Source organism: Aythya fuligula, chromosome 6, assembly GCF_009819795.1.
Source record: "Aythya fuligula isolate bAytFul2 chromosome 6, bAytFul2.pri, whole genome shotgun sequence".
Lineage (NCBI taxonomy): Eukaryota > Metazoa > Chordata > Aves > Anseriformes > Anatidae > Aythya > Aythya fuligula.
The window spans coordinates 25,076,611-25,091,562 of record NC_045564.1 but is presented as its reverse complement, the minus strand read 5'-3'; the positions used below and the strand labels follow the sequence as shown (position 1 = coordinate 25,091,562).

At 44.2% G+C, this 14,952-nt stretch overlaps 2 protein-coding genes across 4 annotated transcripts in view; one reads left to right on the top strand and one right to left on the bottom strand.

Annotated features, from left to right (window-relative positions):
• The window catches only part of HSPBAP1 (HSPB1 associated protein 1), a 35,287-nt gene extending 31,210 nt beyond the window's left edge, over window positions 1-4,077 (bottom strand). For all 3 annotated transcript variants that reach the window (XM_032190673.1, XM_032190672.1, XM_032190674.1), the window contains exon 1: window positions 3,960-4,077. In XM_032190673.1, the coding sequence (XP_032046564.1) occupies window positions 3,960-3,996 (37 nt within the window). In that variant the 5' untranslated portion in view covers window positions 3,997-4,077. The remainder of the gene's footprint in view (window positions 1-3,959) is intronic.
• A 131-nt stretch (window positions 4,078-4,208) lies between these two features.
• Window positions 4,209-14,952, top strand: part of SLC49A4 (solute carrier family 49 member 4) — a 58,934-nt gene continuing 48,190 nt past the window's right edge. Inside the window, exon 1 of the mRNA XM_032190135.1 lies at window positions 4,209-4,611. Within this exon, the coding sequence (XP_032046026.1) occupies window positions 4,209-4,611 (403 nt within the window). The remainder of the gene's footprint in view (window positions 4,612-14,952) is intronic.

Genomic DNA, 14,952 nt, shown 5'->3' with positions numbered 1-14,952 from the left:
CAGAGGAAGAATCCGCATGAAAAAACAGCTGCCCAGCATCTCCTTCAGGGACCCTGCCGTGGGCTCTGGCTAACCACAAACCACAAAATCATCTCCCCTACAATGGTCACTATGCAACGTGGGCACACACAACCTGTGATCAAAAGGTATAAATGACTGTCCGCTGGATACTATTGATATTTGATTTTAAGAATAAAACTGTTCAGCTTTCATAAGCTGAACATGTCTCTGTATTTTCCTTTCTTTTTGACAGAAGAAAAAAAGAAAACAACAGAAAAAAAAAAAAAGAAAAGAAGTACTGTAAAGCCTTTTTCATCCCAAAGTACAAGGGAACCATTGTATGACTGTAGAGCTAGAAGTCTATCTTCCTCTCAGTAAAAGAGAAAGGTGAGAAAGAAGCTGAAAGGTACAGAATACAGACTGGAAGATGCCCAAAACAGGCTGAAAACAGAGGAGATCCTGAACGTGTTCCTGCGTTAACTAGAAGGAAGGGAATGTCAAAACTAGATGAGGGAAGGACAGGATTTGCTCACACCTCTTCCTAGGTGTTGTGCAAGGACAGAGGGTGTAAGGAAAACCATCACATCTCTCTGCTGCGCTGGTGCTGTGTATGAGAACTCTGAAACTATACTGTCACAGCTCCGACTGAAGTCTAGCAGTTGAGGGAAACCTTTGGAAAACATGCCTTTTATTGGATGCTGGAGGGAATATTCGAAACACTCTAAACATCACTTTTGAATCTTTAAACAAATTTAGGATCCTGCCCGTTTTGTGCCAAAACGCTTCTAGCCTTTGCAATGAACTGCCACTTGTCAGGCTGGAAGAGATGAGCTGAAACAAGAAAGAACCAGACTGTACACATAGTGCTGGGTGTTGTTTCGGGAGAGAGGCATCGGAAACAAGGGGATGCTGAGATTCTTCTAATCACTCTGAAAAAAAGTCACATGGGAAGTTGATCTGCCAAAAGCCTGATGACTGGAGAGAGCAAATGGCACTTGCTAATGCCCTAGGAGTTGGAGGTTCCATCATGGGGGGATAATCCTCTAACTGCTCAACTCAACCGTTTCACGATAGGTGTGTTTAAGCTGAATCCGGCTCTGCAGATGCCCCAGTGTTACAACAAACCCGTCAAAGCCTTCAGTTTATCTTTATAAGCCAAGCTTAAAACAGCGCAGTCTAGGTGCCAACTCACTAATGGATCAGCCCGGCCTGTCTCAGGGATGGGATGAGCAGTTGGCAGCACTAACAGTTTCAGCCAAACAATTTTTATCCGTCACTACTAGTCTATCAAAGTGCGAGGCCACCAACTCCTCCTAGGAGGAATTCAGGAGGGTTTTAGCACAGATATAGGCAGGCAGGCATGCATACGGAGATGCAAGCAACTTGAGAGCTTTCAGGTTTGAAATGGAGGCACCTAACCAACAGATACGCTCTCATGGCTGTGCGATTGATAACTGGAAGGGCTTTTATATCACTATTTTGGATCTAGGCACTGTGGTCTGTGCAAGTCCAGTTATAGGCATTAAGGTTCTGGGCCAGGAGACAAAATAACCTTTCCACTTGCCAGAATGTATGTGCGCTTCATCTGATAATATTCAAATCTCTTTAGCTACATTATAATGAGGTTAAAGCAAGAAAAGATTTCCCCACCCCACATATTACAAATGTCAGTAATGAGAACAGTAAAAATGTCACCACACGGAGAAAAGAGTGAAATTAGCATATTTAGAGAAGTATTATACCCATGAGTGAAATAATGCAATCAGCTAGCTGCAAGATAAAGCTAATTTGGTTTCCAACAGTTTATCAACAATGCACTGCTCCTTTACATTAACAAATTTAAATGGTACCATATCCTGCAAACAAGAATAATTCACACAGAATATTACATTGTGTTAATTAAATAGCCGGAATGGAAAAGGTCAGGCCGTGACAGAAAGATCTGCATATGGGTTGTGAAGCTATGAAAAAGATGGAGTGATTTAGAATCAAGCAGTTAAAATAAATTATTCAAATCATAATTAAGTCAATAGTAAATAAAGCTAGATTTTCCAAGTCTATTTTAATCTCCTTTTTTTTGTCACTGTTTCTCAGAAGATTTTCTCTCCTGCTGGCCCATGCATGCACCAAAATATCTTTAAAACTCTCACATGATGAAGTGACCTGCATAAGTTATTGAAGAATTTTACTGAAGTTTCCATTTTACCACGCAGGTATCAAGAGGCAAGTTTTGCAGTTAAAGGACACTGCAAGGCACCACCTGCCTTATTAGTGGATTAGTTTCTTGCTACTAGAATAACCAAGAAAGCCCTGCAATTACTACAGTTAATTGAAAAATGTTCAAAGGGAGAAACATTTTTTCACTTTGTTTACTTTTTCAGATGACAGCACTTTGTCTTTGGCACAATGCCACCAAATCAATTAAATTATAGAAGTAACATAGCCGTTTCAAATCGAAAGAACATTTTGGCACAGGCTAAACCATACGGAGGTGGTAACGCATAAAGAAGACCAAGCAAAACAGGGAATTAATCTTACTTGGAAAAAAAGAGCACTAACAGAATACACATCGGTCATGATCAAGTCTGAAACTTGTCCAATATTTTTACTCTGTTTTTTTCATCACAGTTCTACATGGCAAGCTGAAGTTTTACTTTACTATCTGCACAGCTCTCTGGTATTTATTTGTGCATGAATGTTTTTTCCTGAGGAAGATACTGAAATTTTCTAGACAAAACCTCATTTTGTTTTTGATCATATTTCTGATCATTTGGTATAAATTTCCTTTTTCCACCCTGAGTGCTTGCAACTCCTAATTTGGGCCTCTGTCTAGCAAACAGAGCTGTGTGGGCTAAACAATATGCGATGTCCGTATGTTTTGGGGGGAAATTTCACGGGAGTGTGTAGTTTTGGCTGCAAAACTGTGGGTTGGGCATCACGTTTGAATTTCAGTCATGCGCTGCCCAATGTATCAACAGAATTACATTAACACTGCATCTAAAACCAGCCCTTGTGGATCCCACTATTTAGCTCTTCCCAATTAAGCACACAGGCATTTATCAAACCGGCTTCCAATCTTTGTGACAGAATTCCTAAGCGAGCCAAACTGAAACGCGTATTTTTTCAGGGAAGATGAAGCATTGTGCAGCATATGAGCCATTAATTTTATGACAAGTGCAGATGGTAGATATACAGATAAATACTCATACAATCTAATGAAATGAATATATACTTCAATCTATTTAAATGATAATAGTTTCTAATGAGCCTAGCGTAGCCCACATGATTCAGAATTCATCTGAATTCTTTTAAAATGGATTTACGTGCAGGCTGTAAATGAATCCTGTTGTTTTTTTTTTTCCCTCCGATTCAGGCCACAGCTGATTTTTAGCCACCTCATTACAAAGCTGCTCTGACACCTGTGAGGCAGACACCCCATTTAGGTGCGCTGCATCCACTCCAACCCTTTTTAAGTTATTAAGGGATGCTTTTGGCAGAGAGCCCTCTTCAAACCTGATGTAACATGGATAAGCCCTGCTGTAGCACCTCGCTGAGTAAAGGTACCTTTAGGTGCTAAGGGGCCGACCCAGCCCTGTCCTCTCTGAGTGCAGGTGACCAGGTAATGGGATCACTCCTGAGGTGGGACGCTCCAGAGGGGCTGCTGAAGGAGAGCTGTTAAGATTAGAAGGGATGGTGCAGGGCTGGGGGTCTAGCTCCCTGCCAACACACTCCTGAGCTTTTCACCCCCCTCAGAAACCAAGGCTCGGTTCATCTCTCTGCAACTCCTCCAGGAACCAGGCTGCAGGACTGGGGTGCTTCACTACGGAAATCCACTAAAACCGAGGCTTTCCTCCCGGGGAGGCGCAAGGGGTACAGCGACACCACCTCCCTCCCTCCTAGCCACCCACCCACCCCAGCACCGCCAGCGGGCAGCACGCCCGGGGCCGGCGGGCACCTACCGGGCGCGGCGGGGCCGCCGCTCTCCGCCCCGGCCATTTTGTTCCGGGCCCGGCCGTGCCTCCCCGGCTCCGCTCCCCTCCTCCCCTCGCCGGCGGAGGAAGGAGGCGGCCGCCGGCCCTTCCCCGAGCGCGCATGCGGCTGTGCCGGGCCGGGGCAGCGCCGCCGCGCTCGGGGGCTCCGCGTACGGCTCGTCCCTGCCCCCGGCCCCGCGCCCTCCTCCCCGCCGGGCGGCCGCCAGCGCCCCGCAGATGGGCTTAGGCTGGAGCAGCGCGGAGGAGCGGCAGCCCCTGCTGCCCCCGCCGCCGCCCCACCACCACCAGCAGCAGCACCAGCAGCAGCAGCGGCGGCCCCAGCAGCTGCAGCAGCCGCGGGGGGCTGCGGGGAGCCCGGCGGTGCCGGTCCCGGTGCCGGTGCCGGTCCGGCGGCTGGCCCCGGCGGCGGGTCGCGTGTACGGGCGGCGGTGGCTGGTGCTGCTGCTCTTCTCGCTGCTGGGCTTCGCGCAGGGCCTGCTGTGGAACACCTGGGGCCCCATCCAGAACTCGGCCCGCCTGGCCTTCGGCTTCAGCGGCTGGGACATCGCCCTGCTGGTCTTCTGGGGGCCCATCGGCTTCGCACCCTGCTTCTTCTTCATGTGGCTGATGGATAAGAAGGGTGAGATGGGCGAGAAGGGTTGGGGGTGGCGGGGCATGGCTGGGCTGGGCAGCCTGCTGGAGCCCCCTGGGATGGGATGGGATGGGATGGGATGGGACGGGACCTCCATGGGGTCTCCATCGGGTGACTGATGCCCTACAGCACCGCCAGCACAGCTCTGATCGCAAATAGAGGTGCATCAAAGGCCACTCGTGAGGAAGGCGCTGAGGGGTGTTGCTGAAGTTTAGGTCTTTTCCAGCCTTTGTGATGCTGTAGACCTTACTGCGCTCTGCAGCTACCTGGAAGGAAGTTATGGGGAGCTGGGGGTTTGGCCTCTTCTCGCAGGTAGCTAGTCATAGGAGTGGCCTCAATTGTGCCAGGGGAGGTTCAGGTTGGAAATTAGCCATTTCTGCTCAGAAAGAGGTGTTGGGACAGGTTGCCCAGGAAGGTGGTGGCATCACCATCCCTGGGGGTTTTCAAGGAAAAGTTGCACGTGGTGCTTAGGGACATGGCTTAGTTGGTGACGTTGGTGGTAGGGGGACGGTTGGACCAGGTGATCTGGGAGGGCTTTTCCAACCTTAATGATTCTGTGGTTCATCTGTGGTGATGTCTCAGTCAAGGGATGTTGGTGCTCAGAGTGGCTATGGCAATGTGGTGTAATGCTTCATCTCTGAAAATGGATCACGCCAAGCCAACGGCTTGCTTCTGGTGCACCAGGGCGGTGCAAAGGCAGCAAACAGAAACCCAGAAGTTAGGCTCTGTGGTTTTGGAAGACAAGCACGAGGGAGAGTTTCCTAATCCACATTTGGGCCTTTGCGTTTCAGCAGCTTACTTCCAAAACCAGCATTTGTCTTTAGAGAACTTCTTCAAGGCCTGTGAAGTTTGTGTGGTCACCCTGGAGACCACTAAAGTGCACGTGTTTGCAGATTTGAGCTTCTGGGCCTAAATCCACGGAAGCGTTTAGTCTTTTAATTCCTGTTTAAACAGGCCTCTAAACAGGAGATAGGAGCCTAAATACCCTTGTGGATCCTGATGTTAAGTGCTGCTCATTCCATTTATTTAGCAATTAATAGCTCATTTGTGTGGAGCAAAGGGGAGAAAGTAAAGGAAGACGGGGAGAAGAGTTGTAGCAGAGAAGGCTTGTGCTTTGAAATTGGAATTGCTTTTCCTAAAGCTGAAGAGACTTTGGGGGAATAAAACCTATTGGGTTGAAAATACATTCTTCAAATGAGTCCATGGTGGCTGTACAGCCAGCCTTCTCTCAAGCAATTCAAACTTAAGTCAACAATGTCTGTCTAGACTGCTGTATAATAGTGTTGTTAATTATCTTGAAATTAAAGTGAGTTACTTTGTTTTCTACAGTGAAGATGACAACTCTGCTCTTGTTATTAAGGACATAAAACTAAACTTGAACCGGTGTTGGTAGAACTGAGTGTATGTTCTTCTCTTCTATGGAGTTGATTTTGAGGGTTTTAAAAAATACTGGAGTATGTTAAATAATGCTTGTGATTTTTTTTTTTTTAAGTTCCACAGTGAATGGAGGTACTGATACAAACTGCCTCTTTGATCTTGCTGTGTTCCTGTCCTTGTTGCAACAGCTTCAGTTTATTGCCTTAACAGAGAATCTTAACTCGTTGGTTTCATGCATGAAGAATATGTTATGGCCCTTGAGCGTGTTCTTTGTGCAGCAGTGGGTTTTGTGGGGGCCCTGTTGTGTTTCATGCTCTTCTTGGGTGGTTCCCATGGAGAACGTGGTGCTGCTCATGTTGGGAGTGCCAGCGTGGCCCAGCTCTCGCGTGGAGCATGTCCCACCAGAGGCACCTCGTGGGTTTTTAACTGCTCTCTAGAGGAGGAGCAAGACTTCTCTGAAGCTCTAAAGTTGGTTGGGTGTGACCTTGCAAGAGCAGTATTTCTCTTGCTTAGGGGTATAAATGCTTGTCGTTAGATTGAATTCACTCTGTACCAAACATCTAGAGAAACAACACCAGTTACTCTCCGAGCTTCAATCATCTGTCACTGGAGTTGGCTGGTAAAGAAACTGTCAGGAAAAGAAACTGTTTGTGAAGTGTCAACATTTAAAACCTGGCATGTATCAGAAGTATGACACTGTAGAAGATGAGTGTCAGGATTTGTGAGAGGAGATTCTGCTTTTAGATAGTCCTATGCTTCACAGTCAGAGGTGTATCTAACTGGTATCAATACACAGCTGCCTGCTGTCAGTTAAGTCTGATTTTGTGTTGTGATGCTTCAGATTAAGTCCAAAAGTATTTGTCTTTTTGTTTTTCAGTTGTTCAGTGTAGCATGTAGTTTGAAATGGAAATTGGTTTCCGTACCAAACTTCTGCTGTAGCATGTGTGTCTGTTTCTTGTTTCAGTGCTGCGTATAAGGGTCTGGTTACTGTTTTCCCCCCATTTTAATTCAATTCAAGTTGAATATTCAGCAGTGGGCATATTAATAATCCTTCATATAGAATCACTTCTTGGACTGTGTGATTCAGTTGCATCACAACTTCTCTGAGGAGCATGAGGTCTCCTAAGAAAAGAGTTTCCTAGTCCTGGGCTGGGCTGGATGCGTGCTGAAACTGAGGGATTATGTTTGTGGATGTCACTTTTGAGTATGAAAACCCGTTTCTGTAGGTGGAATGATAGGGGTTTTGTTGTTCCTGCCAGCCTGGGTCTTGGTGAGGAAAGGTGAGGAGATGGAGCGTGCACAGGAGCTGAATGTGTCTTACTGGCTGCATTTTCTTTAGCAATAAGATACGGGAGTCATTTTTTAACTGTAATTATCTTCAGAGATTGGGTAAGACTGAAATTAAATGGCAATTGATTTCAGCGTGCCATTGGATGGACCCTTGGTGTTTACAGGCTTAAAATTAGCTACCATTTGTCACATGATGCCCGAGTATTTATGGATGTTTTGTGCCTCGAGTGTTTCATTTCATGGGAACTGTAGATATGGACAGGTCCGTTAGGGTGGTTGTCTTAACTCCTCTTGAAGTGTAAAGCTTTAATATTTGAATTATGGGTCTGCTCCTCTGATCTTTTTATAAGTTAGTTTCATAGTTACAGCGCGAGAAACAGACTGATACTGTGTATTTCCTCTTCATTATGTTTCCATGTAAGCAAGGAAGGGCAACGAAGACAGAAATCCTTTATAATTCGCATTAAACTGATTTAATAGCGTAGCAATATTTTTCATTAACTTCTGGAATACAGTTTTATCTTGTATTGAGTTTGAAGAAATGTCACTTTTTACTGGTAAAACTGAAAGGTAATCTATTTCTTGGTCCTTTTTTGTAAAGAGGTATATGCTTACATGGATTGTATAGGTATTCTTAGTCACTTTTTTTGCTAAAATTAAATTTGCACAGTATTGTTATCCTAGTGATTAAATTATAAAGTGGAGAGAAACTTTCAGTGATCTATTTTTATTTTTTTTTTTTTAGTGGAGATTGGCTTGTATATTGAAACCATTAGTGTTTTTCTTGTTTAAATAGGTATTTATTTTTTTTCTGAAAATCAAGCTCCTAATTTAATTGCTGTCTCCTAGCTTCTCGGTTTTGTTCCCTTGAAATGTGTGATATAGCTTTTACCTCTTTCACCAGAGAATTTTGAGGTTAAATCCTTCAGTATAGTCTGACAAAACAGTAATGAATATGGAACGTGAGTAGTAAATCAGGCCTTGCTAATATAAAAATGCCCTAATAACTGTTCTCTGTAGAAAATAAACTGCATGTGATAGATAAGGAGAATTCTGTAAAACAGCCTGCATACCTGAAGGTCCCAGATTGTCACCTTGTACTGCATGCATGGAGGAGCTGATCTTGATTTTGGGGCTTTGGACTGCTCTAATTCACGTCCAGGGTCACAGGGACAGCAGAAGGCTTCAGATGAACATCCTCTCCCCTGTGTTAGAATGTCATCTAGGAAGTGTCTGTGAGGTGCCTTTGGTTTTTGAGGGTTGTGAGGTTGAGCACAGTGAGCAAAGAGGAAGCAGGATGTTGTCCTAGAACTCGGTGCATTCGTGAATGGCCAAGTGAAGCCAACAGATGGGGAAGATTTTCCTTCTATTCGGTGTTTCTGTTGTGCTTGGTGTCTTAGGGTCCTGATCTGTCATTCAGGCTCTCAGACTGTGTGGCAGCAAATAAACATTGGAGCATGTTACTAATCATTTTCAAAAAATTGTAGCAGGTCTAGTTGCTGATAAGTGCCACTGTTGGCATAGATGGACAGTGTGAAATACTTCCACGGGGACACTCACAACAACATGCTGATGTTTTCTTGGAAGTACTTGCAGTTCTGTAGTGTCCCAAGCGATCCTAAGCATATGGATCTTTGGTTACCAGCAGGTCAGCAGTAGGGGAATCACAAACCCTTAAAGGTTTATGACTTTCAGATTTTAAAGTTTTTATCTTGTGGCAAAGGAACACATTTTCAGCAACCTTTTGTCATGATCTCAGAAATAGACTTTTCTTATCTCGGGTATGTGACTGCAAGATATAGAGCCACTGTTTCAAAACGACCAATTTGATAACTCCCAGGTCAACCTCAGGTGTGAGCCTCGGCTAAAGATTCCCAGGATAAGACTCAGTGTAAGGCAGTAAGACTTTTATGCAATTTGGTGAGATCAAGCTAAAAGGATTTACGCGCTTTGAGAGTAAAAATGGTTTATACAGACAGGGTTTTGCTAGGTTAGCACAGCCTCCAGGAAATAAATACCCACGGGAAAGCTTACAGGTATGAAAATGTGGGCAGAATGGCAAGGAGCCAGGGGGAAAGGAAAAGGCGATGTTTCTGGCACTCAGCTGAGGTGTGCTCAGGTCACGAAGAGTGTGCTTATCACGAGGAACTGATTCTACTCAGTAGCATTCAGATTAATGGCAGAGGTCTTGTTCAGGCCAGCAAGAGCAGCAGAAGGCTCTTTTGGATTTAATGAAAGCTAAATGTGAACTTAGTGCTCGAGTTGAAAAAAGAAAAAAAAAAAAAAAAGAGGGGGGAGAAGATGCCTGGATTCATTCGAAGTGAAAGCTGTACGTATGTAGTGAAAAGGCAAGTGATTTATACACTTCAGTGAAATGAACAGAAGTTTGAAGGAAAATATCTGTTTTACCCCCGTCTGTTCCCTCGCATCCTATGGAGTGCTGTCCTGCTGCGTGCTGCGAGCAGTGTGTATGTCATTGTCTGGTAAGTGATACTGATCCAAGCCTAGCCAATTCTGTGAAAGGGATTAATTTTCCTAAACTAACAAATCTCGGAAGGGGTGAGATGAAGTGCTGTTTTTATTGTGTGTGGAAAGATGAAATAAACAAAGAGCTGTGTATAGGTAAATCCCACTAGAGTAAATATTTGAATAGCTTGATTTTGCGAAAACTTATTTTGATGAGTTGCTCTGTGTGTGTGTGTCTATATAGACATGTTCTGCCACTACACCATCAGGAGAAAAGGAACACCAAACAAACTTAGCTTCTGTTGATGAGTTTTTTATGCTGTGGTTGCAGTGAAAGTCCGCAGAGTGTTTGTGCGAGTGGTTGCAGAAGTGAGGGCTCATTAGAGAATTGATTGGCCCACCCTCACTGGAGTCAGACGTGCTCCTAAAGATCACTCGAGATACACAGAGTGATTAGCAACATAGAGTGGTTTAATTAGGATCTGATGAGTTGTATTAACTTGATGCCACCGTGATTCATCACAGCAACACTGGCGTGATTGGTAGCAGCATTTCCCATACCTCCTGATGGGCCAGGCTGAGTAGAAATCAGGGCTGGAGGCAGATGTCCTCTTCTGGAGGTAGTTCTTTCTTTTAGATGGTGGCAGCCCCAGCCTCTGCTTTGTACCATGTTTCCACAGATGTTTCTCTTCATCCCACTACCCTTTAAGCCTCAGTTAGCACAGCTAACCCTCTCCCTGCCTGCTCCCATGGGGCTCCCCGGACGTTGCATGTATGTACGTGCCGGCAGCACAGCCAAAATGCAGCCACTCCTTGTGGTGTGGTTTTGGTGATGACAGATGCCTGTCCACGTGATGGAGGTGTGAGCTGCCCGAGTGCATGCAGCCCCTCTGGTGGTGCTCTGCTTCTGGAAACCTTCCTGTAACTGGGACAGAAAACGTTAAAATACCATTATGTTGTCTGTTGTCACTTTTAATTACAATCCTACGGCAAGGGAACTTGTGGCTCTCTTTGCCTTCCTCTAATTGGCGATGTTCGGTGCCGTTCTATCATTTCCTGCCGTACTTTTGGTGATATTTTTTTTTAATGCTTCTCACATGCATGGACTTATTGTAGCTCTGTAGCCATGTTGTAACTTTGATTGTTTTGCAGAAGCTTTTGATCAATGCTCCAATTTCCTCAAAAGCTACAAATGAAGCTTTCTCATGCAAATTCATTGTAGAGAGGATTTTCAGTTTTTTCCTCTTTCTAAAGCTGGAGATCCGTATGACTCAGCTCAGGGAGTGATGTGTTATGAAAGTGAGAGGTCTTCTGCTTTTTGCAAAGTCTGCTGATGTTTTTCTGGAATGCCAGATGTCAAATTCAGCTGCATTTAGGAACTTCTTACTTGTTTTATTTGGCTTTTTTGATAAGTGACGTCCCTTCGGAATATTTGGGAAAGGTGGAGTTCAATTGTAATTGATCAATCACATGAACCTAAAGAATTCATTGGGAGCCTTTATAACTGTAATGGGTTTAGGACTCATTACAGTGCCCCAAAGTGTGTCTTTAGGATAATCTCAGTTGAACTGTATACCCTAAATAGTTTGTGGTCCTTGTAATGTTGAAACCTCACACACAGGGAAGCTGAACACCGACTCCAGCAGCTGAACAGTCTCAGGACCCACGTGGATGTCACATCGACAGGACTCTTACATCTCTTTTCCCTGCCTCGCAGCAGGGACAGGAAAAAGTAGAAACTTTGCACTTAGTGTCCTGCTTAGTGAATCCACTCAGTGGTATTTAGCGTAACTGCCAATCCTTGCTGCATGGGTGCTTCTTGATACTCTGCTGTGGCAAAGCAAAATGCCTCTGTCTCTTCAAATGAAGAATTTCATGCACCATTGGGTGGTGTGGGCAAGTGCCACTAAGATAATGACAGAGCATCTTCCTGATAGATGTGTACCAGAGAGGCTGTTTTTCCTCCCCGTCACGGCAGGTAGGGATCTGTGGTTAGCTGTGCGGTAATTAAGCCTGCTGTGCAATCGGGAGTGCTCGAAATGAGTGGGAAGAGAAAAGAAAAGCAAAGCTTTCCTCCCCCTTGTTCAGTGCTGAAAGGGCTTGGATTGTCGGAATTCGTCCAGGAAGACAACAGTGATTGCTGTGGTGAAGGCTTGTTATCTCCTACTTTCTCTTGACTTGTTAATGAGCATCCATGATTTAGCTTCAGAATTAATGACGAGGGTTAGTCCTCTGCCAACAGAACGAGGTGTTTTTGTCAGTTGCTCGGTGTCACTCTGACACGTATGCACATGCACGCCCCTTGATGTAGTTTTTAGTTAATCAAATGGAAAAGACCAATTAAATGATTCACCCAAGTCTCCGTGTTTCATCGGGCTTGAGAGTAGAAAGCAGGTAGCTGAGGTGAGGGAAGATACTTCTTTGGTGTTTGTGTGAGTTGTACAGACTCAGTAAGCACTCCAAGTCCTTTTCTAGTGTATCCTAGCGCTGCACTGACTCCAGGCGGGGAGAAGACTTGATTTACCAGCTGGTATAGTACTGGTGGTGAGACCAGCTCCTGTTCTCGTGTGTTTAGTCTGAACAAATAAGGCAGAAGGGGGAGAAGTGGAACAGAAGTGGCTGCCCAATTTCCTAAGGCATGTCAAGAGAGGCAGGTCCCACCGCCCCAGGCCAGGGCTCTCTTCTTTGAGGTGTTAGGCACTTGGACTAGCTGTGAGTGAAATGTACATCAGTGAGCAGCTAAAGTAAGCCAAGAAGCAGTGTTAAAAATGAGATGTACCGGAGCAAAGTTAAAAGTATGGTTCCACTGATCCCATGATGACATAGCTTGATTGTGTTGATGCAAATGAGACAAAAGCACCCTGCATCCTCCTGACATGGTTGTGATTGCTTGTTCTTCCTTCTAGCAGGTGCAGTGAAATTCTTGTATCTAGATGAACAATAATTTTAATATGCTTTAATGAAAGAAAAGGAAAACAAAAAGAAAAATACCACAAAACAAGAGGAGCTTTTTTAACAATGTGAATCAAAAGTGAGCTGTGCAGTTAGAATGTAAATACGCAAATATCTCAGTTACCTAACAGTCAGGATGCATGTCGAGAAAGGTGCAGCAGCTCAACAGCTGGGGGGGTGGCTATGTGATTGTCATAATAATTAGCAATTACGTGATGCTGAGCTCTGCTTCTCACAATTCTGTCCTTCTGGTTTTGTTTTAGTTCTGACACGTTCAGTCACTTCCCTCAAATAGAGCTATCTTTTCTCTGGAACACTTGGCTGGCCAGATTTCATGCTTTGAGTGATTTTATTTTACAATATTCTTATCTAACCTCATAATTTGGGAGCGATGATGTTCTTCTAAGCTGTTGCTTGATACCTTTTATGCAGATAATGCATATTTCCCATCTTCTGCAAGAGATACTGAAAACAGAACTGGTGGGGATGAATGTTGGGCCCCATAATTTCAGTCTTGCATGTGGTCTTGTGTCTGTCCAATAAGTACTGGTAGCAGAAATAGCTTTATCTTCAGGTCTCATCTTGTCCCTGGCACCAGCCTTGGTTCCTGGCTGGCAGGGACTTCCCTGTGGGCTCCCCCGTGTCAGTGGCGACTTCACTTCTGCAATAAGGGCTCGTCTGTCTTTCTGACCCTGAGTAGGAGGCCTGTATCGAACCACAGGAACTATTGCATTTGAAGTTGCTGTATTCATACATACAGAGTTTATTTGGAAAAGTTGTATATGATGAAACATACATTTATAAGAAATTTCAAACTCCTCCTGATAGCCTGGATGTCAGCTATTGCTGCCAGATTCTCTTACAACACAAGAAATTATAAAGAGAAATTGCCTCTCTGAAGATCATTATCTCCTACATCTATATTTCAGGAGACTCCTAGTACATATTTTGTCTGGGGATCCAATTCTACCTGCTACTTATGTCAGGCAGAAATCAGAGCACAGCATCTGCTGGTATCTGCCTTTGCCTTGCAATTCTCCCCTGGGAAGTGGAACTGGGCTGTGTTGTGGGCTCCATCTGGAAAAGGTCTACTTCTCATGTCCTAGATAAGGGGGGAAGGGACAAATGTGTATTTGAATAAAATTTGTTTCAAATGGGTCCTATATGCTTAGTTCTTACTATTTGATACCAGAAAGGTGCTGTCAAGCAGAATGCTTGAATGAATGCCACTAATTCGCTGTATTTTCAATCCAAAACAGATACCTGAGTCCTAAACCTTTTTTAGGTGAAATGTGGATGCTGTTTTGGTAGTGCCACATAGGGCCAGGGAAGCAGATGGAAACAATTAGCTTTGGTTTAGCTTTGAAATCACAGCTTACAAAAGACAGGACATCAGCACCATGGACCCAGAGAAAGGAGACTGTGTGTGTGTGTGTAACAGCACGTTATGAAATCCTGGCCATCAGACTAGGAGCAGATTTTGATTAGCTGCATATGACCTGGAAGTTGTTCTCTTCTGCATACAGTCTGTGTATTTGGTTTCCAGTTTTTAATGCTTCTGAGCGTAGTTGATGATATTCTTCAGAGCATACTTATTTTCCACTGAGTTTCCAAACACAATTTATGCTCCTCTGCAATCAAGTGCTTTTGTGAAATCTACATTGGGTCTGACACACTGATTTTTTCACGTTTGTTCCATGTGCTAGAAGAAAGACGGGGACCACATCTCAACTAGGAAGCCTTTTCATGTCACTGAAAAGGTTCTTTTCTTTTCCAAGTTGTATTGCTTGTTGTAAGGATGCTTTATCTGAAAGAGGATTGCTGCTTATATTCTTAGCAACGTTAGTCAGCTTGGTGAAATGCAAGCACACCAAAAGTTTTGTTCCCTCTATTTAGCAGCAAGGTAGCTTTTATTATTATTATTTTAATTATGACAGATAACCCTGTGAGAGAACACGGTGCAATTATTAGTGTAATTTTGTTAGTATTGAATTAAAATACAAAGATTTCTGAAGCAGTAGATAATGATGAAGCAGGGACTTCTCTGCAGAGCTTTGAGGATTGCCTGATAAAGCATGCTGTTTAATCAAACTTTTGTTTTAATATGGCTAAATGTAAAGCCACACATTAAGGAGGAAGAGAAGCAGTCCCTTCCTGTGGAATGGAAAACAGGTATCCAAGAAAAAAAATCCTATTGAAAAAAGGATGCTTGAGCAGTGAGGAGGGTATTTGGACAAGGCATAG